The 27,052-nt window shown below is 41.5% G+C and overlaps 3 protein-coding genes across 4 annotated transcripts in view; 1 reads left to right on the top strand and 2 right to left on the bottom strand.

Annotated features, from left to right (window-relative positions):
• Positions 1-143: 143 nt before the first annotated feature.
• Positions 144-22,939, top strand: slc5a10 (solute carrier family 5 member 10). The gene is made up of 14 exons (XM_061231444.1): positions 144-173; positions 701-805; positions 1,993-2,052; positions 3,015-3,119; positions 5,965-6,070; positions 6,164-6,244; positions 7,408-7,613; positions 8,625-8,760; positions 16,442-16,549; positions 16,737-16,887; positions 17,511-17,679; positions 19,699-19,914; positions 21,282-21,387; positions 22,123-22,939. Exons 1-14 carry the CDS (start codon positions 159-161, stop codon positions 22,314-22,316), a joined length of 1,758 nt encoding a protein of 585 aa, XP_061087428.1. The 5' UTR covers positions 144-158; the 3' UTR covers positions 22,317-22,939.
• fam83gb (family with sequence similarity 83 member Gb) lies at positions 6,451-15,709 on the bottom strand. Its single transcript, XM_061231442.1, has 5 exons — positions 14,912-15,709; positions 14,179-14,346; positions 10,773-10,897; positions 9,159-10,530; positions 6,451-8,413 (listed from the first exon to the last, which is right to left on the bottom strand). The coding sequence occupies exons 1-5, from the start codon at positions 15,368-15,370 to the stop codon at positions 8,015-8,017; spliced, it is 2,523 nt and encodes an 840-aa protein (XP_061087426.1). The 5' UTR covers positions 15,371-15,709; the 3' UTR covers positions 6,451-8,014.
• A 22-nt stretch (positions 22,940-22,961) lies between the features above and the next one.
• The window catches only part of LOC133121900 (GRB2-related adapter protein-like), a 14,819-nt gene continuing 10,728 nt past the window's right edge, over positions 22,962-27,052 (bottom strand). For both annotated transcript variants that reach the window (XM_061231449.1, XM_061231450.1), the window contains exon 5: positions 22,962-24,108. In XM_061231449.1, coding sequence (XP_061087433.1) covers positions 23,929-24,108 — 180 coding nt within the window. In that variant the 3' untranslated portion in view covers positions 22,962-23,928. The remainder of the gene's footprint in view (positions 24,109-27,052) is intronic.

Below are 27,052 nucleotides of genomic sequence, written 5' to 3'. Positions count from 1 at the left end.
AAAGTTAACCGTGCATTGTGATGTTTCTGTTTGCGTCTGTGTTGAGAGACGCTGGATGGGGTTCACCTGGGGGGCTCACCCTTTCTCTTTGGTCTTGGCAGTCGTCCTGCAGGGTGAGCAGGAATACACTCAGCGGGTACTTTCTGGCCGGACGGGACATGGCGTGGTGGCCGGTGAGACCTCACTCAACACAGAGGCACTCACAGTCATTCATGCAAGAACACATACACACACATCCTTACTACACTCCTGCACATGGATAATTAAGCCAAAAATGGTACTGTACTATCTCTGTGTAACTCCTAAGGGCTCAAACAGAATTTTTTTTATATTGCTATTTCCTATTTTAGTCGTGTTCAGATCTTGAAACACTCACAATATTTGCTATATTTACAACCTGTAGTGTACTCTCAGTCAGGCATATGCAGGGGGGTGTTGGGGGGAGGGGGAGTTGTTGTGGGTGGCTCTGGGTGCCCAAGCATCTGCCCCTTTTGGCCCAATTCCCAAAAATAATTGAATATTATCCTTGCTGCTGTCATTCATTTTCATTCATTCATTTTGGTAAATACACTATTCCGTACAATAACTGGCAGTTTTTTTCTGGATTGTTGTGCTCTTTTCTCACTTTGAGCTGTACCTGTCGCTCAGAATGTCTGGGCTGGGCTCCGCTCACAGTGTCGGTGTGTCTCTCCTCTCTCAGATTGGAGCCTCTCTGTTCGCCAGCAGTGAGGGCTCGGGCCTTTTCATTGGGCTGGCTGGCACAGGGGCAGCTGGGGGCATTGCCGTGGCAGGGTTCGAGTGGAACGTGAGTGAGCCATTGCTATATCCTGCCGTATGTTTTTCAACGCACCATAATCATGACTGCATGCAGTTTCAGCGTGTCCAACCCACTGCGACTCTGCCGTGTAGCAGCCTTGTCACCCCCCTATTCTCTGATCCGACTCCTGCTACTAAGAAAGCTGTCTATAGCTTCGCCGATAAAGCAGATTTTTAACATCGCCACTGTTAGGTGCTCAAGTTATTTTATCATTTCATTATTTGTTCAATGTTCTCAGCAGAAATATTTGCCACCAAGTAATACTTCTCTTGTTTTTAAGGTTTTGGCATTTATTATCAGCTACAGTAGGCTTCCATTTACAGCAGACGCAGGAATGGCCTTGTGAATCTCTGCAGGAGTATATCACAGAACTTGGGCTCTCATAATAGCTTCTTTGGGCTCGACTTTATCTTTTGGTAGTGTTGTGTGTGACTAGAATGTGCAGTATATGCATTTTCACAAACCATGGTATTCACTTTAATCATATACTGCAATTTTACAGTATACTGCAGCTGCTACATTTTAACGTTCACCCTAGGTGCATCTGCAAAATAACTTTTTTAGTGTTAATAAATGTTTATGAAAGATTATTTTTGTATTCTTAGCACTAGTAAGTTAAACATTAAACAAATTCAGAAGAGTCATCATCAAATCTTTTTGTTTATGAAGAAATCAAAGATTTACCAATTTAAAAAAAATTCTAAATGTACTTAATGCCAATTTTCTGTTGAAATATATGTCACTAATGGTTTATGTCTGAAATCTTATGTGTATGGTCAAACTAAACTGATGAAGCTTGTCTGGGCCTTAGTTAGCAGATCATGCCTGTGGTTCCTACATGGCTGTCAAAACTGATCAATGAGCGTCTAATCAAAATAACATTATTTGACAAAATACAGTACAAAACAGTTCAAAATTCCATACATTAATGATATCCTGGAAAAAAGTAGATTACATATTCAGTTTGTAAAAAAGGGGGACATTCTGCACTATTTTTCCAGTTCAGCAGGGGGCAGTAAACAACTTGTTTTGATTTTCACAAGACTCTTTAAACTCCAATGTGTTTTAAAGGATTATCAATATGACACAGAATGAGACATAAGCTGTGGTTTAAGAGAACAACTATGAGGATAAACATGTCTGCCTCTTTGTCTTTCCGTCTGTCTGCTTTGTAGGCAACCTATGTGCTGCTTGCTCTGGCCTGGGTTTTCGTTCCTGTGTACATCTCCTCTGGGGTGAGCCTGCCACTGCACCACCCAAAGATCACCTGCCCAGCCATGTCTATAAACACAGGCACACCCTGTGTACCCTGGCCTGTTTACCCAACACGACTTGTTAAGGCCTGTTGTTTTACCGTGTCTTGAGAGCAGACATAAATTAGACAGCGAAATCAAACACCTCACTCCATGAGTATTCCCAGAAAGGGTGTGACCGATTATACATTTCATGAATTTAAATGTGGCTTCACAACCCAGCAGTATCAGAATAAGGCCATTGCACTGAACAGACATAGAAAGGAAACTATGTAAATGGCACTAATGTCATTTTGATGCTGTCCCTTGGCCACTTATGAGAGAAACACAGGAAACAGCCTGAAATGACCTCTCCTGATCATAAGTGATAGTGAAAAGTGTGACACATCCCCAGAGCTCCATGGTGACGCTGTGCTGGCAGCAGAACTGTCACTGGCTCTGTGTACACGCAGAAAAGGTATGAAAGCTTGGTACATAAAATTGCACCCCTTGCCATTGGATTAATACTTTTTTGTTTGTAAAAGGTGCTTATTTCTACCAAAAAGAAAGTTACTGTACCTTCCAGGGTATATCTTCCTTAACCCTCATGTAGTCTTAACATTCTGTATACTCTCCTTGTCCTAAGGGTAAACAATAACCTGCCTTCACTAAGCCTTCACTGAATAAAGCAGCTTAATTGAATTTTAAACCCCAAATCTATTTTGCATGAAGAAACAACCTGTCACTCATCACAAACTTTGTCATCAAATTTCAAGTTGAAAAAAGATAATTTAGGGGGTTTTCTCTGTTGTCAAACATAGTGGCGGGTCATTTTTTACCCTTAAGCCAACACAAGGTTTAAAGAACCAAAATGTACCTCCACCGTACCCTTATTTGTGAGAGTGTATGAGGGGTGTCGGGAGCTGTATGCTGATCGTGACGGTGCTCCTCTCGTCCCCGGTCAGATTGTCACCATGCCGGAGTACTTGGGCAGGCGGTTTGGAGGGGAACGGATCCGCATGTACCTGTCAGCGCTGTCCCTCCTGCTGTCCGTCTTCACCAAGATCTCAGTGAGTAAGGCCACGTGAGCACGTGCTCAGTCGAGGACAGAGTAACGCTCTGCCATAAAACCCGAGGGAGCGCGTAATCAGGCTGCGCTGGACAGGAAATGAACACAGTCGGAGGGGTCTGGAGTCATACACTAATCTGTCCATTTTGTTGATTGATTGACCCTACTCGGAAAATAGATCTGAAGCTTGTCTTGACAGTTGATTTGTAGCTATCGGTGCTAGGCCAGAAGTAAGGGCCAGAATTACAGTACGGTTGTTTTTTATCACTGGTCAAGTAAATCATAATAATAAAAAAAGCTATAAACTCTATCAGCTGCTGTCTCACTTCCACCCTTATCCCACTGCTGTGAATGGCTCACGTCTTTATTTGTAGCATGGAATTTGAATTGTCCAAAGGAGGTTTGTCATTCACATTACATAAATACACAGGTTGTAAATGAATACATTTTTAGCTGCCTATATGATTAAATGTGGAAATCAAATGGAGAGATTGACTGCTGTGTTTTTAACTGTCAGTCAGTTACTCTCCCATAACTTTCAGCATGTGAGTTATAGTAGAAGAGGGACAACAATTTTTCCGTTTTTTCTTTACTTATATTAATGCTACAGCAAAGGGAAGCCATACATGATCTTGGTGTCCTTCTAACATTACCTGATGGTACCATGGCATATGGAAACATTGTGTGGTTTCCACAGTGATAATATTACCAATAGAAAGCAGGCTAGCCTGTAATCTGAAACAGGGCGATCCATCATAACTCCTGCCATTGTAACAGAAAGTTGTTCCTCTTTGAACTGCTTTGTGGAAGAACAAAAGGAAAGCATTTTCAGCAGTTTGGAGGGGGGTTGTGTCTGGAGGCGTTAGGGTAATTAGCAGGGAAGCGGCTGTATTGGTTCATGTGTTTAGAGAATAGCAGAGGTTGACTTCTTGACTTCTGTTGTTGGTGATATAATTGGCAGGTTTGAGGTGTTGGCTGGTTTTGTTTGTTGAGATCCAATGTGTTACCAGCTGCAGCTGTCCAGATCTGCCTGAGGTATAGCAATATTGGCTTTCTCCACAGTCGCAATGCGTAGGCTGGCCTAGTGTCTGCTAATTCCCCGGTACTGTTCCAGCAAGGCACAATGCCTACAGGGCTAGAGGCTCATGCACATCCTACAGAGAGCCAACTCATGTGGTTGCTAAGTTGTACAGAGGATTGTAGCATAATAATAATAATTACCAACATAAACATGCAACACTTATTCCTGTAAAGGCTTACTCACTATCAACAAGTAGTAATTCCTATAAGTAGCCGGTGGTTTTTAATGATGTGGCTGTAACTATGCACTGTAATATTTGACATGGTTGGGGTGCCAGGTTTTTGCATTATTTGCATAGCTTGTGTTGTTTACAAGTGAGGTGGTTTTTCCCTGTTCCCAGAGTGTGACTCGGATGAAAACCCAGCACCATGGTTCAATCTGAGCATTCTGTTAAACAGCAGGCAAGCTGTGGTGGTGGTGTGTAATCACCTGTGTGGTCTGCTCGTTGATGTTTTCTAAGAGTGGGAGCTTCAACTGATTGAATAGCCAGGTCCCTCAGCTCCACTACAACAATGCAGCTAAGTCTATCTATAGTACAAACACAGAGGTCTACAAAACCTGCTGGAACTGCTGCATCTTTCACAACCTATTACCAGTGCAGTAACTGCAAATCAGGACAATATATCCCCCTGGGACAAAAAGCACTTTGAAATGAATAATAATATCCGCACATTCAGTAGTAATTTGGAAGATGGATGGCGCAAGGCTATATTTGGCAAAAAGATGATTAAGTGGGAAATAAATATTTTAATCTACAATAATAATGAATTATTTGCAGTCATTATCTCTTTCCAGTCTTTGTGTCATTTATAAGTGATTAACCAAATCTGTGAAGCAGATTCCCCTCTGGGGGCAGAGTCATGCATTACCCTGTGTGTACCTAGAGTATTCTTTCCAGCCCCTTACCTCCCATTCACCAGACTAATGCAATTAGACTTTTCACACTTGCCAGCAGATGTATTGTCAATGATTATAATTTGTGCTCACATTGTTATTCTACTTGTAACTCAAAAAGCTAAAATAATCATGCATGTTTATGAGTTCTGTAGCATTGAACTGAAAGGCTTTTTGTTTACCATTCCCTTCTATCAGAAGGTGTGTGTCAACTGATATGCTTCCAGAACAGTCTCTGAAGCAGCCTCTGGGCTCATGTCACCTCACCGTCAGTTCAACTAAACTAACATTTTCACATACCAAAATGACATGTGTTTGGCTTCAGCTAATTTAAAGGGATGAAATGCATGAAATCATAATGCAGAAGATTGACATATTAGTTAATCCAGTTTTCAGTCTTCTCAAAGAGTTGGCACCATTTGCTCCTAAGAGTGTAAATATGCTTGATTAGGAACAGTAAATTTCATGTTAAATGAATGTCCTGTGTGCAGCTCCAACTGGTTTGTAGTAAATAATGTATGCTTTTGATGCTTGAATTCAATCAGACCTACAGTAGTTATTTCTCAGCTTTATATGGAGTGTCAGCCCCTCACATTTCCATAGAAATGGCTCAAGGGGTTTGATTTCCCTTCATGATGAAACTCTTCCAGCTACCGATATTGTGCTTTCAGTTAGGTTTGGAGACCCCTCTTATGAGAGCAGTGCTTTAAAAAAGTGCCAATTATACTTTAATAATGTTGTAATGGCCGCAAGGGAAGCAAAAGTACAAAAATACATTTTATTTTGAGACTCATATGAGCTAATGCCGCCACGAGGCTGTATTTGAGTGCATTCATGCATGTTATCCCAAACCTCTCATCATCCCCTGCAGACAGACCTTTACTCTGGGGCACTGTTCATCCAAGTGTGCCTAGGCTGGAACCTCTACCTGTCCACAGTGCTGATGCTGGTGGTAACTGCACTCTACACCATTGCAGGTGTGTTTTCCATGTGCATTAAACCTGTAACCGCTTTCAACCATTTTCAGGCCTTCTAGTCGTATCCATCCTCTCTCTCTTTGTCTTTTTAAGGTGGTCTGGCTGCGGTTATCTACACCGACACCCTGCAGACTGTCATCATGATCACTGGAGCGATTATCCTGACTATCACAGGTATTCAATCACTGGCAAATTTACATAGGATGCATGATGACATGGTAGGTGCTTGCCCCAAAATTGTAGTTGTTGCGCTTGAATTGAACGATCCTCAAAAAAGGTCTCACTCATCATTTTCTGCTATTAGTTGCATTGTCTTTTGTTCAATTTGTCTTTGGTTTCTGATTCACGATATATGCATTTTAGAATGAAACCACACAAAATTTCAGCATCACATTTTATTTCATGACCACCAAAAAGTAAGAAAACTTATTGAATGTTAAATATGATATTTCTGCTGCCAATGTTTTCCTCCTTGCAGCAACTACACTGTAAACATTTGGCCTTTTAATGTAATGTTGGCTTAGAAAGTTGTCCAAGGTGTGCCTCAGATTTGCGTTTTATGGTGGTTAAATGCCCACGCCTTTAGACTGCACTTTAGAAGTACCACAGGTCAAATATGAGAACAATATTAGCTAGCTTTATGCAGTATCTGTCCTACGGAGAAGTTGCACTCTAAAGATACATTTTCTGGTGATGTCTGGAATGTTTGGGTTTTTGTCAATTGCTCAAGATAAAAAGTGAGTTTGTGTAACAGAGGCTTTCTCTGATTTCCCAGCTTTCCCACCATAGGAAGTTAATACAACGTAGAATAATCTAATTATGTAGCTGTCATAGCTGACTGTTGCTCATCAAACAACCTAATCTGTTTCACTGCCCCAGCCCCAGCCTATATTCCCACTTTGTGGCTTTGAGTATTCAACTAGGCTGATCTGAGGTTATTTTAAAGGTAAGATAATGGCAATTATACATACTTAATGTCCATATCTCACGAATATCTTATGAGCATGACTTTTCCCTTTGGACAAACAACCCTTTCACAGTATATAAATGTAATGGATTTCCTACCCACAATGCACCAGTATGTAAAAGCTCAAATGTTGCACTTTCCGCTGAAGATTAACTGTCCCCCAGAGTCACAAATGACCTCATTAAGAGCTCTGTGTGCAAAAAGCTAATAACCTAATTAGCTGAGCATGATCTTCAGATAAAAAGCAATGAAGAAGAAAGAACAAAAATATTGAAAATACATGTGAAAGCAATGACAGATGGTCCTACCCTGCTGGCTAAGGATGGTCTTCCACATTTTACTGTGATGCATAAATATTTCTCATTTACAGCTTTTGACAAAATTGGAGGCTACAGCAACCTGGAGAGGGTATACCTGAAGGCCATCCCAACAAAGATCATCCCCAACACCACATGCCACTTGCCCCGCGCTGATGCCATGCATCTCTTCCGTGACCCAGTGGTGGGAGACCTGCCCTGGCCTGGCATGACCTTGGGTCTCACCATCCTTGCAACATGGTATTGGTGCACTGACCAGGCAAGAGAACCCTTACAGAAATCCTGCATGAATCATATCCAGTCTTCTTTGGGTTATGGTTTTGCATAATTAAAAAGCACCCATTAAGAGAAGGTTTGTCAAGGCTAGAAGGAGAGACCTCCACAAATCCCGCAGCATTTGTGCTATGCACATAAAAAGATTCCATGACTCAAGGCCACTTCCATTATGAGTCAAGGGAATGAGAATATGGCAGCCTGGAAAGAACACCCCTCTGAAAGGAGGGAAATTTAAGATGCACCTTAAATCTTAAGGTTTAAATATCATCCACCACACAAAGAAAGAGTAGATACCTCATCACAGCACATGAGAGCTTCAAGCAATTCAAACAATTGGTTTGTTTCTGGAGAGGTGGAGAGGGCTGTGCAGAGAGGGCTTCTAGCTCATTTATGTGCCTTCTTCAGCAAGGGGTTCCCTGAGATCCTCCCTTTCAGGTGTTTGACCTGGGACAACTTGGCAAAAGAGATGCCAAAGGGACTCTGGCTGACGTCCTGAGCATGGGTGGCTGGTGTCCTGTGGGGAGAGCCGTGGCGGATAGGGGAATGGCCGGGCCGAGATGCATGCTGCAGTCTGTTTGGGGAGCTATGCCTGGCGGGCAGTTTATCCTGGTTCATCAGCTTGCCTTGCCAGTACTTGTGCCCTCCTATCACAAACCCTGCAGCCTTTCTGGGCCGATGGAAGCTTCCAGGCTTGGCGATGACAACTTTAGGTGCTGTCCGTCCCTGGCTTTCCCAGTTGTTACGAATGATGCTGGCTGGAGATCTGGATGAGGTCTGATCCAGCTGTGTAAAGCGGAGGACAGCATTTATTAAGATCTCATAGTGTATGAGCATGAGTGGAGGAAAACAATTTCCATTGTTGAAGAATTTCTGCTATAAACTAAAATTGACAAAGTATTATTTGAACATTTTTAATTGATCATAAAAAAAACTGATGTTTAGTGTCAACAATGAATATCTTGCATTTTTTCATGGTAGACCGTTTTTTCCACAGGTGATTGTCCAAAGGTCCCTGTCGGCCAAGAACCTCAGCCATGCTAAGGGTGCCTCTATCTTGGCTAGCTATCTGAAGATACTCCCCATGATCTTCATCATCTTACCTGGAATGATCAGCAGAGCTCTATACCCAGGTAATGCTCTCTGATATGTTCTAAGGCCTACACTATATCCCTGTTTACTGCCCTGTAGGCAGAGTCAATACACTGAGGAAGTCACATGTTATGAAGAACCAACTGCCTTTGATTAGTATAAACAAGGTCTGACATGCCAGTGCCTAAAAAAGACAAAGAAAGTTTTTGAAGGCATGTTTCCCATCTGATTTATCTGACTCATGGGTTGCTGGTCAGACTCGACTTCTGCTGATTGCACAAAAATTAAAACATGTTTATTATTTTACTTGACCTTAGAGATACAAGGCTCTAGCTTTAGTTCAGAACATATAATTGGATATTGCTATATGTATGGATATTTCACAACAGCAAAGATTGTGTCCTATGTGCAAGTATTATGCATCTGTCCTTGTCCTTACCTGCCTTCCATTGCCAAAAGGCATGTGAATATTTGGCAGTTGTCGCTGGCGGCCAAACTTCTCCCGTTGCAGCTGCAACTGGTCCTCTGGCCGCAAGTCCAGCATGGACTGGGAAAATCTGGCCATGACATTCAGTCCATCAACATGTTTGTGATCCTCAAAACGCCCTGAACCACTAGTCCCTCCATTTGCCATGAGTGCGAGCCTGGATTCCGAAGTGTCTGCTTCATCGCATTCAAAGTATTCCTCTGATGGTGTGGAGCCGTTGGAGTTGGCCCTGGGGGAATGTCCGTGGGCTGCCTCCGTGCTGTTGGCCTCGTTGCTGTCAGTCTCCCTTTCAATAGGTTTCATTTCCAATCCCAGATCATCCTCATCCATGCCTCCTTCCCCTGCATCTTCTGCCGGGGGCTCACATAACTCTGGGACTGGGATAGAAGCATTGTCAGGGGAATCTGTTTGCTCAATTGAGTCTGAGGTAGGATCAGGATTTGTGACTTGTGGAGTTGGGGGTGTTGTAGATTCCATGCAGGGCTTCTTCACAAGGGTGACATTGGGGCCGTCTTTACAGTCAGTGTTACTGATGACCAGCTGAACAGTTCTGGGCTTGGGGACTGGTGGGGGTGCTACGACCTCATTTCCCTGATTGTTTTGTGCCTTTTCCTTTTGGTCCAAAGGTTGTGGGCTCTGCTTTGGCACTTCCTGGGTCTTTTGGGGGTGGGGCTGTGTGTGCTGCACTGTCTGGGTGTCCGGGGGGTCACATGGGAAATTTCCAGGTTGCTTTCTGGGGCTGGCCTTCTCAGGCAGGGGCTCCTCCTTGGGAGGAACAAAGGGACCCTTGAATCGGATCGCCTGTGAGGTTTCAAACCTCTCGGAGCGCATCAGGTGTACTTGCACTGGTTTTTTTGAGTCACGGATATTGATGAAGCCAATGACGTCACTGGACGGGTCAGGTTCAGGCCAGGTAGGAAGGTAGTGAATTAAGTAAGCCTTTTCCAGGTCGCAAAGTCCTGGATGAAGTGGAGGGGGCTCCACCTTCTGTTTTTGGGGCCGCATGACTTTTCCCATCGGGTTGGTATTTTTAACACTGTTCTTTTCCGAGGATGCCTTACTACTGGTCTCAGCGATATTGCTGGTGACCAGAGCATATTTGGGGTTGATCATCTTACGAGCCACAGCAGCGGAAACGGGAGGTTTAGGTGGGGGCTGTGGAATGGGCTCGGGCTCTGGCTCATCCTCAAAATTGATCTTGCTAAGGTTCACACCCCTGGACATCAGGTACAGTTCGCGAAACTGTTTGTCGAAGGTGTCCACAACATGGCCTGTTAGCACTGTGATTAGGTTTCTGTCCAACCTTGAGGCAGTCCAGGTGAAGCTAAATGACAAAGAACATGGAACAGGTTCAGTCTTGGCAGTGACATGAACACATCAAAACACTTGTTTGCCATCTTTCATTACCATTTAGTAACTGAACCCAAGAGTAAGTTATGGACATGCATTTAGTTATGGGCTATTACAAGAACCACACATCTCACCCTCCTGTACATTTCCCATTGAATACAATCCACAAATATGTTGTGTTTTGCGGCTTTCTTTTTCTACAACACATACACACACCTGTACGACCCGGACACAGCTCGGTCTCCATCCACAAACATGAACTTCTGACTCATGGACCCATGGACTTTCTTTGATGACCGTGTATAGAACTCTGCTCCACTGGAGCACCGCACCCTCATGTTCTGAAAGAGTGAACAGGAAATTAAATGAGGATATTTTCTTTTAACCCAATGAAACATTACGTTTCTCTTAAATGTTTTTATTTCATCTTATGGAATGAATCATAAATTAATCTATTGGACTGATTCAGTAATCAGTTAATACTTAGCTGTCTTGGTGCATGAAGAAAATGATCAAATTGACTGTCAAATTATATACATTAATACACTGCAAAAAAAACAGAAGATAACAAATACTGGGTCATAGATATGAGGCTCCAAAATCAACACAAACCCCAATGTCCACTCTAAAATGACTTCTTGGGTGCCACCCACCCTTCCCTTTTTAAGAACCAATATCTCTAATACAGCAAGTCCAATGAGGCTCTTTTTTTTCTTTTGCATCTTCTCTATTGAATACATAAAGAACATTTATACAAAGTTTGAGTTGTCAACCCCCCACACCTCTGGTTGATTTTTCATGGAATGGCCCTATTTCAGTCTTGAATTGAGACTTAGGAAATACAGTACATTCTTTACCTAAGTAAAAAGTGATTATTCATTAAGCATGGGAAAGTGCTTATTGGTATGAGATGAGACTTTAAATGCATATTAAGCCACAACAGAAGTAAATGACCTTACAATGCAAGAAATAGAGCATGCATTTATAACTGAACAATAACTTGTTAAGCCAGTAAAATCCATCAATACAATTTGTGAAGAGTGGAATCATATTTCATTTGCTTTTGATGGTAAAATGATAGTTCATAGAAGTACTTTAGCTTCCATAGTCAAGCATTTCATAACAGCTCAGCAGACCATGGCGGGCAAATTGTTTGAGTAATTTGAATTCCGTAAATTCTCCTGTCAAGAGGAAATGCTGATAAAATCAAGCAATGACCTTAGTCCATTACCAGTAAAGCACAGAAAGATGCTAAGGATTTTACTGACGCACTATTCATTACTGCAGATGTCAAATGAAGGAAATGTAAAAGAAAAACAGACAAATAGGATCCTCATAAAATTATCTGTATGTCATCAACTGTCTGTTTGTGGTCTGTCTGTTGGAATCACCTTCAACAGAGTGGAACACCTGAAGGTGGCAGCATAGTAACCAAGTGTGCTGTTTGGGATCCAATGAGACTAGTTCATTCAGTGCCTCTTCTCCAATACAGACCCAGAAAGATGCTGCTTCATGGTGTTGTATTATGAATACTTGTATATATAGTATATAATAATCTTTAGATGTACCTTTCAATCTTTAAAGGTGTAACATGCTCTTGTTCCACTTATCTTTCTCCCCATTTGAGGACCGGTACCATATCTTTTTCAACAAATCAGCATATGTGTGCAACGCTTGCAGACTAGCACCAACAATAATCTTAAATTCTGGATATCACATATCCTCTAATCTCACTGTCCTCCTTCTGTGTATATACTGCATGTACAACGTCAACTTTACATGAATACAATAATTCCTTTTGTCTCTGTCTGTCTAACACCAGGAAATAAAAAAATGCTTGAAAAAGGGAAAGCTCAGTAAAAATTCTCAAGGTAATCGGATTACTTTTTCCTGCTGAAAAGATTTAAGATCTGACACAAACATGCGTAGAAACAACAGTGCCAGGCCCGGGGAGGACATTTTGGTGGATAAGTTTAGTTCAATTATTTGCTATCAACGTGATTTTATTTTAGCATGTGATGTTCTATAATAATAACTAGCTAACCTGTCCATTCCTGCTTTATCTATAGCTCCCTATAAAAATAGATTACACCTTTGAGAAAGACAAATTATAAATACATGGGATTTCAGATTTTGATTTTTTTCAGTTTATATTTTTCACCTGTGTTAACATTTGTAAAGATTTGTATTTTTGTAATGCTGGCAAGACAAAACATTCATATACGTGGAGCAGACTTGTTCAGCCTTCCTTTCTGACATTAGCACAACAATGTTCTGCAGTGCCCCAGATATGCCATCAGCTGGGATCTTTATGGAATCTGTGTCACTGTATCTGGTGGTTGTTGTTAAATGATTACAGATGTCCTCTAGTTAAGCGAGGCGACAGGCCATTCTGAAATGTGCCATTTAAAAATCTAATTCTCTTTGCATCTCTGCTATTTTACTGGGTAAAGCTAAATTGCTATTGGGCTACAACTTTTACAGTCCACAACAATAACATATTACAACATTATTAAATAATAAATTACTTATCAAGATGAAATTAGCCGTTTCTGATCTACTGCCGCAGGCTTAAGAGTCATACATGCCATAGGATGCCATAGGCATTCTTGCCCTGATGTCATAACATAGTTATACATTTATAACTGCTCCTCCTCCCCCTACGGTCTTTCATATCCTAGCCAATGATTAAAATGTGTGAAATGTTTACCTGAAGCAACCTTTCCAACATCAATTACACTTAAGTAGCAATATACTGTATAATAATATAATTAATAAGTATTATTTTTTGCCAGACAGAACAACATAAAATGTTGTACAGAGCAAATAACTGAAAACAATTTCCAGTTGAGATATCTGATTAATGGGGATTTAGCGACTCACTCATGTGCAAATTATTATTTTCTTTTTATTATTTTCTTCCCTCCCCACTGCTTTTAATTCCCATTATATTATGCGTTAAAGTTGTATCATATCCCATAATCCTCCCATTGAATGCAACAAGATATTTGCCAATCAACTCCAGACCAATACCAGTAAGATATCCAGTTGCTATGCTTTACCAGTGCAGTTAATTAGCTAGCAACTATCCACTAAAAGAAAATGCTCTGAAAATTCTTCACAGTCATATATTATTTTTCTGGTTTCAAAAGGTTTGTGTACTGAAATGAAATAAAACAGAATAAAATAAAAAACTGAAATAAACTGTTTACATTTATGCTGATATTCTAAATATCTATTCAATGCATTGTGCTGTCAGATGCCATAATCATTCAGGCGTTCATCCAAGAATGTAATTTTATCAATCAAAGGATAAAAATTGCAATGTAAATTAGATTAGATTGTAAGGACACATTTCTGGACCATTAACAAGTGTAAACACTAACTGCTTTCCAATACCAAAGAAGGGTTAGCAAATCCTGTTATGCTAATCAGCTACAACTTCACCAGAACAGTGTATTTTATTAAATAACTAGCTGGCTATGAATTTAGCAAGCTTTGAATATATGCAGAAATGTAAAATTACATATTGCTCAGGGCCGCAAGAAATCTGCAGCGAGCTCTGCGTTTGCTGCAGATGTCTGTAAAATAAAAATGTTAAAATAATGAGAATGTGACATGCCTTCAGGTGTCCCCTGTGCATTCCAGCCCTCTCACACATGCTAAGAAAGTGTGGCACTCCACTGGCTTCCACGATGATGTACACAGCCACCCGTCTCTTGAAACTGGCATCTAGCAGGTCTCTGAATATGTCCACGTCCGTAAACATATCCATGGCCACTGCAATAACCTGCCAAAGAAATAACGATCCAATATGAAATTTGTATTTCTCGTTCAATCCTTTTTTTCTTTTTTCTTTTGTAACTTTGTACAATTTTAAACATAGGCCTATGAATATGAATGGAAAGTATAACTACCATCCTGCAAAGTACTAAATACAACTTTAATTACAAATGTGATTGAAGACCATAATTACAGATATGAGTTTTATTCTTAATGCGACTATTCCATACAATGTATTGAGGTCCTTAGTACACTGAGTCTCCCTTCAAAAGGGCAATAAAAAGAGAGATTAACATGGTATAACAAAGGTGGCTGAACCCTGTGGTATCGGATGACACGTGTAAGCAGTGACCTATATATTGTCAATGGTTTTCAAGGTAGTCTAGTGTGCATATTTACGCTGGCTGCAGAGGTTTATAAAATAAAAAAACTACTAAATCATTATGAAACAATTAGCTAATGACAACTAAATGAATTATAAGGCAAGTATTTACTGATATACTTGTCTTATAGGTTACTACAAATACTGAACTACCAAATTTTAGAAAGTCAATGACATCTATAAAGTATACCTTTTGCGCCTGAGCGATTGTTTTCCTAACCACCTCCTTGATATGGGTATGTCCCTCCATTGGCGGTTGTGTGTACACAGTGACCCGTGTCACCCCTCTGTAGGATGCGGAGTCTGGCCATCCCATGTCTAGATCCGGAATCGAGGTGTCTGAACGCTCCGGCCAATACTGTAGGGACACTGCTCCGTCCTCCCCATCTATGAGTCCTTCTCCTTTCGTATGTTCGGATCCCGGATTGTATTCCTCCGCGGTTCTCAACAACTTCTCCAACTCCAGTTCTGATAGAAATTCCCGAACTTTACGTGTCTGGATGAATTTGTCGAAAGCATCTCGACCTTCCTGAATGAGAGCCTCCAGGGCCAGTCTTTGGTCTTCGCTGTAGAAAAACTCAGGTTTAGACTCGTTCATTCGCCAGTTTACATGGTTGTCATCCAAGCACTGGATTTGAGAAAAAGCCATAACGTTTAAAATTATTTAAAGGCAAATTAAATAATAAATAAGCGTATATGTAAATAAAATGCATGAACAGCGGATAGGCTATGCGATCCACGAAGTTGATGCTAAAAAAACTTTTTTTTTCTTCTTTGTTCAGGAATCGACCATTGTGCTACACTCCAAAGTGCTACTCTTATTTTGTATTGTCTTCAAAACATTGTTATCTATATATAATTTTCGTCCTATCATCAGTTGCTTTCTTGCCATTTAACGTCTTATTATGACAATACGTGCGGCTCGCACATCTAGTTTGAAAAGTCGTTCCGGCAGAAACAGTGGGGAAAAGAGCTTCCCGGCACACTGAACCTCCCTCTGGCCACACCCTAATCACGTGAATGAGGCACAAATTCCCCAATTCCTGACTCAGTGCTGAATGAACAAGTCTGTCCTTGCTGAGCTGACGCGATCAAAAATATTTACATGTTAATAAATAGCCAAATTGAAAACATCTCACTGTCCAAGTGCAAACTGAGAAAGGTCGCAAATGACATTGTCCTGTCTGAAAGATTCCAAAAACGAATATATATATATATATATATATATATATTGCTGTTGTAAATATCGTTGCTAACCAGGCAGATAAACAAAAATCGAGTTCGATAACATCTTACAAACTTAAAAAGTGAGTAAATCCAGCTGTTTATCCAAGTTCGCTGTTACAATATAGCCTTCCAGTCACCAGAAACTTTATTAGAACCTTCACAATGTTATACAACTGCCCTTTAAAAGTGCCGTATATAATTTAGAATTTAAGTCCATATATGAAAAAAATAAATCGGTTGTAACCAACATTTGGATAAAATGAAAGTATCCGGCTCGCTCTCTGCAAAAACACGAAAGCGTCAGGACCAGACACTGTGAACTTTACCCTCGTATGCCCACTGCATTCACACGGTGCGGAATGTGGGTGGAGTGTCCGGATTCCGGGCGCTGCCGAAATGAAATGACACGTTTGAATGCAGGGAAACGACGTCAACTGACTTGGATTGCCTGAGAACATGCTAGTCTGTATTCTGTTTTATCTTTTCTCTCCAGATTCAGTAGGATGCGTGGATCCTGAGGAGTGCGTAAAGGTGTGTGGTGCAGAAGTGGGCTGCTCCAACATTGCCTTCCCCACACTGGTCATTGATCTAATGCCCAGTGGTAAGAGCCTTATATACCAAAACATGACACCTGCTTCTTTTATATGCTATTTCTGCTGCTGTAGCGGATGATAAAATGATGTGCAGATAGCTGACACACATCATATGTAACAGACAGGTTAATATTTCTGTGTTCATTTGCCCCTCCCTCTTCTTTCTTGCACGCACATCTGGCCCCGTCCCATCAGGCCTGCGTGGGCTGATGATTGCAGTGATGATGGCTGCCCTCATGTCTTCCCTGACCTCCATCTTTAACAGCAGCAGCACCCTCTTCACGATGGACATCTGGAAGAAGTATCGGCGAGGGGCCAGCGAGAAGGAGCTGCTGCTGGTGGGAAGGTGGGCAGCCAGGGAGAGAATCGCACCAGCAGCTGTCTGGATGTGACTGTAATGCTTACTATTCCTCGCATTGCATTCACAACTATAGGTTGTGTGATGGCTGTCAACAGAAGTGTATTGTGTTCGTACGCTCTCAGCAAAAAGGGTTCTTTGACTTGTCTCCATTGAGGGACCCTTCTGTACTGTAGTTCTTCATGGAACTGTCTATAATGGGTGTGAAGTGCGAACCCTTGAACTAGATTGGATTCTTCTTGCAATCACAGGGTTTGTTTTGAAAGCAGTTTCTTTGAGTGTGTACTGCATGCCTTTAGATACAAAAGATATCAGCATTTTAATGTCTATATTTCTCAAATATCTGTATTCAGATCATTTTTTTATTTACGAAAATGATACAACAAAGATTTTACAACAAACCAGCGGTTTGTGTAAATCAGTTTATGTAAGTCAGGTTCAAGGTTTCTTCCTGTTATCAGGGAGTTTTTCCGTGCCACTGTTGCCCTAGGCATACTCTTGGGGGCCGGTTCTCTGTAAAGCTGCTTTGTGACAAAGCACTATACAAATAGAAATTGATTGATTGATTGATACTGCCTTCATCAGTGAAATAATCAGTGTCTGTTTTTTAGGATTGTGACAGTGATCCTGGTGGTCATTAGCGTGGTCTGGATCCCAATCTTGCAGAGTGCCAACAGTGGCCAACTTTTCGTCTATATCCAGTCTGTCACCAGCTATCTGGCCCCACCCGTCACTGCCATCTTCGTGCTCGCAGTGTTCTGGAAGAGGACCAACGAGGCGGTGAGCCTGCAATATGTTTCTCAATCTGTCTGCTTGTGAAAACAAAAAAAACTGAATACATCTGTCGTCACTGAAGATGTGGCAACAGGACTCTCACCGGCTGTAATTTAAGACCTGTTGGCAGAGGTACAGAAAAGGTATGAAGAGCTTGTGCAGTTATAGCAGAGCAGTTTGGTGCATTAGTCACCATTACCCCGCATTTGGCTCGGCAGAGCTGTCCGCTGTAATTACTGTGCTGTAGTTATTTGCTTATTTGTTCATGCATGCTGTGGAATCCTGATGTTTCAACCATGTCTTATTAGACTGTGTTGGGAATAGGTGATAGTCATAGGTTTCTGGAAAGTGCCGCCTGTTTGTGGTTACCTCTCTCCCTTTCCCCACAGCGTTGTGGCATATTTATTACTGGTCAATCTGCTGACCTGTCCTAGCAGCTATACGTTGTGGCATATGACTCTCAGCCCATGTGTTCAAACAGACGCTCCTCTGAAATGAAACAGAGCTCATATCAGTGTGAGATATCTTAGTGTCCATCCTTCTGTGTCGACCAGATGTGTGTGCTCATTTTCACTTTGTCTGACTTTTTGAATTACTTCTGCTCCCTAAAGTATCCACAATGTGGTTTCACATTTCATTCTTTCTCCCAAACTCATCAGCACCCTCTTTGAATAAATATGGTAACCAGATATGGCTGTCATGAGTTCCTCTTTGGAAACAGTGACACACACTTTTTTTTGTGAGATTTTTAATAAGTAATTCTCTCGAGCAGCAATGATTCCATTTTCATATTTCCACTTGTCTAGGCAGATGCCTTTCGTTCTAAATATGAATATATGCGTGTGTTTTGCTTAAGGATGTGAAAGTCCTGTTTGAAAACCTCATTACGTTGGGAGTAACCACAAGCTTTGTGCTCTTGCACGTAATGCCTTGTTTCCATAGAAGATATGAGCTGGAGGGCATGTGAGATAGAAACAGGTTTATTCTTTGTGTATACCCCTGTGTTGTGCTCCAGAACAGCAGTTCCCAGGTTCTGCTGTTTGCCCAATAGAAGCACCTTCTCCCAGCATTACTCAGCACACAGTCCTGATTATCAACTGAGAAACTCCTGCTGCCGTGACCCACATCTGCTCTGTCACCCCCTGTGCAAATGCTGTGGCTCAGTCTTCAACAGCCTTTGAAATATTAAAAAATATTAACAAAATATTTTTTGGGGAAGAAGTGCACGGGCTGTCCACTGACGTGTGACAAATATGCTCTACTGGGTTGCTTGAGTCTCAAAGTTGCACAGCTTTGTTTGTTTGTTTATTTGTTTCTCAGAGTTATGGTTAGTTTATCTGTGTGGTCTACTTAAAAATATGAAATATGTAAACTATTTGCTTTGACAAATAAAATGACATCCTGGTATTTGGCTGAATGTGTCTAGCATAACAGTGCATATATTTGCTGAAAATGGGAGTGTGCACCTGCTTATGTTGAAAGGGCAAGTATACTGTAATAGTTCCCACTGTACATTACTGTGACATGCTGTTATTTTAACAGTGATTAGAGACTTGCCTTTAAAATGATTATTTTTCATAATAGAATGTCTGAATGACTGAACCGCCCAGATAGCATTCTTTTTAAGACAGAGGAGACAGTCAGTGTTTTGTTTTTGTCTTTCCTCTGCATTGTGCAACAGGTTCAGTTCTCTTTACATCCACATGCACAAACTGCATTTAAAAGCGGAGTATTTGAATTTACAGTTGAGCTAACCTGAGCCAGATATTTTATCTGCTCTGATGGTGTTTTATTTTTTAATCTGTCTACTGATAAAGAGGGTGGTTTGTTTTATGGATATTTCAGAGATCTTATAATAGACTGATCTCACAGTTCATCGCACTTGGTGTGAAGCACTAATGAGATTTTTTTAAAGTGAGTTGCTCGCCAACCCCGGGATTGGGATGGTATTTTGCAGGCAGTGTTTGTAGGCAGTCTGTAGCGGCGGTAGGAGGTGATAAATCTTTGGCATTTCTTTGTTGGCAGGGAGCGTTCTGGGGTCTCATGGTAGGGCTGGTGGTGGGCCTCGCCCGTATGATCCTGGAGTTTGTGTATCCTCCGCCCCGCTGCGGTGTGCCGGACCCCCGGCCCGATGTGCTACGCAGAGTCCACTACCTCCATTTTGCCATCATCCTGTGTGCGCTGACCGCCATGGTGGTGGTGGTCATCAGCCTGCTCACCACTCCGCCCTTAGAGGAGCAGGTCAGTGCGGCTCTACCCACTCCAGCAGACACGTACACGCACGAGAGGATTTGGGTTCGACCGGTTCTCCAGGGCCGGGCTGCGTACTGCTTTTTCTTCCAACCTATTGGAATGCTTTAATTTTTTGACAGCTCGGTGACAGCTACCCCGGTTCAAGCCTGTACTTGAGCACAATAAAATCATTAGGATATTAGTATATCATTAGTATATTGGATATACTGTGGAGGCGACATGGCTCAGGCAGTAAGAGCAGCCGTCTGGCAGTCGGAGGGTTGCTGGTTCGATCCCCCGCCTGGGCTGTGTCGAAGTGTCCCTGAGCAAGACACCTAACCCCCAAATGCTCCTGACAAGCTGGTCGGTGCCTTGCATGGCAGCCAATCGCCGTCGGTGTGTGACTGTGTGTATGAATGGGTGAATGAGAAAGCATCAATTGTACAGCGCTTTGGATAAAGGCGCTATATAAATGCCAACCATTTACTTGCAATCTGCAGCTGTAGCCGGTACTTATGCACATGTAAATGGTAAATGGTTGGCATTCATATAGTGCCTTTATCCAAAGCGCTGTATAATTTATGCTTCTCATTCACCCATTCATACACACACTCGCACACCAACAGCGATTGGCTGCCGTGCAAGGCACCAACCAGCTCGTCAGGAGCATTTAGGGGTTAGATGTCCTGCTCAGGAATACTTCGACACACCCAGGGCGGGATCGAACCGGCAACCCTCCGACTACCAGACTGCTCTTACCGTGGGTGGCCTCATGTCAGATAAGATATTATTGAGTCAATTAAGTAATTAAGACCAAAAGTTGGCACAAAATCCTGAAACGGATCGGTCGGTTTCCATACATTTTTTGTTGTATCCAGGAACTCACACATCTGATTTAATGACTGAGCCTGTCAAATCACAAAAAATAGCTCAGGTGTGTGAGCAGAAACACTGGTCTCGAGTGGAGCAGAGTGGGGCTACATGGTTAATGTGTGTACACAGACACACCCTTTCGCTCTCGCACATACACACGCAGACACAGACACACACACTCACCTATACACACATGCGGAAGCTAGCACACGTATGCATATGGACATAGCTGTATGAGTACAGACAATAGCATGCACATTCACACATACCTGAGAAAAGTAGCCTACACTGTGACTCAGTCCTGCTGGGGAAGAGAATGGGCCTCTGTTCTCATACTATGGAGAGAATGTGCTACGAAAGTGGATATGATAGCAGCTGGCGCCAAGAAGTTCTTGAATTATACAACCCGTTTTAATTAGAAGTGTATTAATATCCCATCGGTATCTTTTGAAATTCTTGGAATTATTGTTCGAATGCGGTGACTCTCTGATGCGTCCTTTCAGGTGCGATCCTTGACATGGTGGACGCTGAGCCAGGAGAATGTTGACCGTGAAATCCCTCTGCAGAAAGTGTCGTCTCTGAGTGATCACACACAGCAAAGGACGGAAGGTGCTCGACATCTCCTACACTAGCACACCCAGCAATTATCCAGTTATTATGGAGTAATGCATTATTTGTGCACCTGTGTGTCCAGCGGACATTGTCCCAGGGGGGGATATTTATGACCCTGTTTGCTTTGACAGCATCCTGCAGAGGGGCTGTGATGGGTGGGTGGCTGATGGTCAGATTCCTGTGTGGACTGAATAGGGAGGAGGTGGCACAGGCACAGTAGAATGAAAAACAAACAGTCATGTTTCATCTGTTTACCTGTTTATGGATGTTTTCACCAGCATAGACTCTTGGAAATCTTGTATGTTTAGTGATACAATATTATTAGTGATAAATATATGGAATACAGACAGAAAATAAACAACAAATGAATACATGAAATTACAGAAAGACCTTCCTCAAGTAGTTCAGCACATCAGATGCAGATGTACAGTGCAGTCTGTATGTATTTGGACAGTGGTACAATTTCAGTTTTTTTGGCTGTGAACCTGGAGGGAATTGGAGGGAATTTAAGTTCCTACATGGATCACCCAATAATTAAAGCCTCAAATTAAAGGTGACAGTCTGCACTTTAACCTCATATTAATTGTTTAATTTCAAATCCAATATGCTGGAGTACAGAGCCAAGAGAACAGAAGTTGTACCACTGTCCAAATACTTACGGACTGCATTGTAAGTGTATGTGACCTGAGCTTTCCACCAGTGTTCTGTTCTGTTTCGCTGTCTCTCTTTTAGGTGCTGATTCGCAGCGGAGGAGGAAATATATACGGAGTGCGACATTCTGCAGTTCCCGGGCCAACAGCCCGATGACCCCTGCACTAAATGCCACCCACAGCACCAGAGAGGATCCCTTCTGGTCCCGGTTCTGCTGCGTTAATGCCATCATCCTCATGTGTGTCAACATCTTCCTCTATGCATACTTTGCATAACCCCCACAAGCCATATCTATCCCCCCTGGGTTACACTGAATGTCGAATATACTTAATATCAAATATACTTAAAATATCTTGATTTTTAACAACTATTTATTGATGATAATGAACTTGCTTTAGAGCAGAGGAATTGTCAGATACATATACTCTTAGGAGAAGAAACACTTCCTTTTGTTAAACCATAAACACTTGACTTGACTCTCTCTGTTTAATTATTTTTAAGAGAGGCACTGATGGTCCACCAGTCACTGAAAATAAATTACTGCAGGCATGTTTCCAAACTCAGAAGAATACTGATAACTGGATGTGTACAGCAGGAGTTTTCAATGCAGCTGAATATCAGCTATGTAGAATGCAGTAGGAACAAACCAGGGAGGCAATGTCAGATTGTAGTCTAATTGTTTTTGGAGGGAAGATGTTTCTTCCTGTGGTTTTGTCTGGTCTTATCATACATTTCAGAGATTTTTGGCAGCATCCATCTTAATTTAAAGGTTTTGAATTCCTATCTTTGTTGCAGAAACCAACTTTTGTAAACATGATTAAGTTGTGATTCTTGGCATACATTGGTTCAGATAGGTATTCTTTTTTGTTGTTGTTATCTTAAAATAGTAATTGGACAATGTGATGGCTCCAATAAAACAATGAGAGGAAAAATGACATCTTTATTGGAGTTTAAGTGGTGTTATACATCTTTACATGTTTGAAGAACACAAAACAAGGGAACACAGATTCTTCATTATGAATAGCTAGGGTGACATTTCTTTGCATTACTGTACTTACACCAAGTGCCTGTTTATAATAGTAATGGACATGAGACAACTGTTTAAAGAAAATGACTTTCTCTTACTGTATTAACAAATTGTAAGAATTACAAAAAAATACAAATGAAGAATAAATCAAAGAGGAAAGTGCAGGATACTGTGGACTGGTTTAAAGTCATAGAAAGTGCTTAATTTTGAGACTGTTGCTCAGGTTTTCTGGTCTTATTTATCTCTTTTGCCCATTGCGTCTTTCTGCTAGTCTGGAATTTTCTGGAAATATACAGTAGAACTTAAAAAATACTTTTTAGCCAGTCCTCAGTTCACACCTCAAACCCCAATCAAATCATTAGTGTCTATGTAAGACTTTTTCAGCCTTTTCCCCCCCAGAGGTGTTTATGATTTCCACAGTGATTCTCTTTGCTTAAATACAGGTACAATATTTCTAGAAGCCAAGATTTCACAGTCCTATTTGTGTCACAGCAATGACTTTAGAGACCATATGGTCCGTGAAGCCATCATTTTGCTTTATGGAATGGGCAGTTTTACGGCAAAAACACTGTACAAGTGAAGACACGGAAGAGGCTATTCATTTGCATCTACTCTCAAAATCTCTCCAGTGTCCACAGCCTTGCTTTACCACTAGTTCCCACCAGTTCCGCATTCCACTTTCCTCTGTGCCGGTCACCACTGCGTCATGTCTAGGTGCTGATCTGATGGTCCACTGTGCAATAAGATAGGATTCTGGAATGAACGGCATGGTACTGTAGGTGTTTCTTGGAACCGTGCCTGTACCGCCGCCCTCTAGCCGCCTCTCTTTGGGTGAGGGGAAAGGGGGCGGGCCGGGAGGGTCAGTGGTAGAGGGGCTGGACGTACTCCGGAGGGAAGTAGCCCACGCGGCCGTGGCAACGGCCCTTCCAGCACTGCGAGTCGGAGCAGTCCAGCAGGTCGACGACGTCGCCACGCACGAAGCGCAGCTGGGAGATGTGCTGAGGGTTGAAGTCGAAGAGGGCCTGGGCATGGCGGGCTCTCTGCGGGGGGACACCAGGAGCACCCAGTCAGTTCATCAATCCAAAGAACTAGCCTAGATTTACTCAATGTGACTCATTTAGCTACATTGCCGTGTGCTTTACAGAGTGCAGCAGAGCCATCCACTCAGGCTGTTATGGACATTCAATGTGCGCCCCTGACAGTTATTTCAGTAGTGTTGTAGCATGCTGTGTTAATAGTCTACCTTTCTCAACCTCTCTGAAGAGCAATTATCAGGTCAAAACATTACAAAACAATAATGACTTGATCAGGTCAGTCTAATTTGACATGGATAATGACCCAGCTTACATAAATGCTTTCTGAATGTGCTTCAGTTCAATATGGCTCTGCCTTCTTCAGGCAAATCCTCATCGGTGTGAAAAAAGCTGAACGAGTACAGAGTACAGCAATGTGACACCCTACTTGGCAGAGCTCAAGTGAAAGAGTAAGCTAATAAGACTGGTCACCTGTCCTTTTTTCCAAAGCAAAACTCACTATTTACAGATCAACACCTATGCCAAACTGTTCTGATAATCTTGAGAACCAATGTAAATAAAACTGGCACATGTCCCCTTTTTATCAGACACAAACCAGCTTTAAATTCCAAGGGCTACTTCAGACATTCTGTGAGTCAGATCTCAGGTCTGTCTGACTGATGATACATCTGTCTGCATCCGTTTACTGCCCCATCTCCCCATAGAGCTAGTGTCACTCTCAACTTTGCTGTCTCATCACAAAACTAATCACAATCAAAATGATCCAGCACATCAAGTTCTCTGTTGAATTCAGTGCAGAAGCCTGTCCAGATGGCTCTCATTGCATTGTTGTTTGACAATAAATTATGTGATTAGTGATATAGACTATAGATATAGAAAGTTACTAATTCTGACAATTGAGAAACATTGTTAAATTCATGGCTGACAAGGGTCATTCCGTGACTGTGCAGTTATATGTAATTTCCACTGTGAATTGATTTTTCTATTGAATCAACAATGGATTCCTTTAAAATTAAATTAATGAATTCCTGTGGTGCTCCATTTAAAGCGTGTTTTATGCGAAAGCTGCTAAAATGGGTTTTGATATCTGTCTTCAGAAACCTTCTTTAGAAAACAGTCTTAATCTAATTTGCCTGCTTGAAGAGCAAGATTCATTAATGTTGAATTGGTGTTGCAGTGCACAAACTACATACTGCATGTATGCATATATCCAAGGGGCATTACTTATATAACCAATTACTTTTGTTCCAGTATTGCAACAACACATACTGTACTTGGATGTATTCCATGTGTCACAGAGATTGGCAAAATTTTAGTTTCTGTTGAAATGTCAGAATCCAGGGGCTATGTTCTGAATAATACATACTGTTCAGCAAGTCAGCATATCTGTACATCATACAGGTGTATGCCTTTAAATGGTTTTTGGAGCGGCTGCCCTTAGGGAAATTCTTTGTTAGATATTAGTGCAGTACAGAATTGTTCGCCACCTAAATAAAGATTAACTTTAACTTTTAATTAAGAAATACTATAAAATAAATAATACAAGAACTGAAATATATTGCATTCCAAAAAGGCAAATTATATACTTGGAAAATAGGAAAATATTTGGATTAACAAGTAAAATTTGGGGGGCAAAGAAAAAAGGCCAGTTGATGATCGGAAAAACTTGGTTTTATTTTAGGAATGCAAATGCACATAGATTTATTGGATGGGTTGGCAGAATTTCTTTTTTTTTTTAGGGCATGAATTTTGAGGTTTGAGGGCAATCAACACAAACAAGGGCAGTATTTGCAGTTTGCTGCAGCATTGGACCTTCAGCTAGAGCTGAGTGTTATGGGCAGATGAGTCCAAAATTGAGCCTTCTGGCCATGCACACCAGTGGTATGTTTGGCATCAGAAGAAGAATGCTTATGTGGAAAATAATGTTATATGGTGAAATATGTGGTGGATATTTACTGTTATGGGATTGTTTTACATCTACTGGTGAACCTTGGGTTCTTGTGAAGGTTAAGCAAATCTTGAATTCCTTGAAATACCAATCTGGTCTGGCCAAAAACCTGGTTTCCTCTGCCAAAGAGCATTAAACCTGGTTACAAATTGATTTCTGAACAATATAATAAGCCAAAGCATATCAATATGAACCAAGAAATGATTAACAGACCATAATATTACAATTGCAATATTTGTAATGGCCACCTCAGTCTCCAGACCTGAACCCAGTCAAAAGTTGATGTGTGAATCGAAGAGGGTAGTCCACAAGCATAGACCAAATGATCCGAAGGTTCTAGAAAGTTTCTGTTTTGAGGAATGGTCAAAGATCCCCTGAACATGTTCATCAATGTTCACCAAAAAACACTAGAAGATTCAGTAGTGTTAAAATAGAAAAAAATGAAAACAGTTTCAAATGTTTGTGTCACTTTAACAAATAAATGTATAATTTCAGAAAATAATGTTTTTGGTTGAGTTATTATGGCAGTGAGTTTCGATAATATGACAAAAATACCATTTAGGTTGTTTCTTGACCAACGGCTGAAGGAAAATGATGTCTCTTGGGGGAAAAACATTTTCTTTAATTAGCCTAGAAGATGTATGATTAAAGGGCTCAGTAAACAACTTTTTGGAAGGATGAGGCGGTTACATTTTCAGAGGAAGTTCTTGGCTTTTACAGGGTTGCAGAGGTTTTGCAAATGCGAGCCTGGGTGGAGCTGGCTTGAGGCTTTTAGCAGTGGGCTGAGATAACATTTTCAGGGTCCAATGCAATGGTAGCCTGTTTTTACATGTCAGTGAGAGTATGAAATCATATTCAAGCTGGTTCAAACAGATGCCTTAGACTCCACCAGGGGCGATTCTAGGATTTTGTCAGCCCTGAATTGTAGTTAGATGGACAAATAAAGCTTGGCTTTAAAGGCAACTTCTGATGGCAATAATTTTGAAAAATTAAACGCTAAAC

This window comes from Conger conger, chromosome 2 (genome assembly GCF_963514075.1).
Source record: "Conger conger chromosome 2, fConCon1.1, whole genome shotgun sequence".
In the NCBI taxonomy this organism is placed as follows: Eukaryota; Metazoa; Chordata; class Actinopteri; order Anguilliformes; family Congridae; genus Conger; species Conger conger.
This window is presented reverse-complemented; position numbering and strand designations above follow the sequence as displayed.

What these genes read in the sequence shown, in the direction of transcription:
- slc5a10 (XM_061231444.1), top strand. An exon ending in GGTATTGGTGCACTGACCAG is followed by an intron (nt 7,614 to 8,624) that starts GCAAGAGAACCC and finishes TTTTTTCCACAG; the next exon opens with GTGATTGTCCAAAGGTCCCT. An exon ending in GAGCTGCTGCTGGTGGGAAG is followed by an intron (nt 16,888 to 17,510) that starts GTGGGCAGCCAG and finishes TCTGTTTTTTAG; the next exon opens with GATTGTGACAGTGATCCTGG.
- fam83gb (XM_061231442.1), bottom strand. Translation starts at nt 15,370, where the DNA reads ATGGCTTTTTCTCAAATCCAGTGCTTGGATGACAACCATGTAAACTGG. An exon ending in GCTGTGTCCGGGTCGTACAG is followed by an intron (nt 10,531 to 10,772) that starts GTGTGTGTATGT and finishes TTTGTCATTTAG; the next exon opens with CTTCACCTGGACTGCCTCAA. An exon ending in CTTTTGGCAATGGAAGGCAG is followed by an intron (nt 8,414 to 9,158) that starts GTAAGGACAAGG and finishes CGCTTTACACAG; the next exon opens with CTGGATCAGACCTCATCCAG.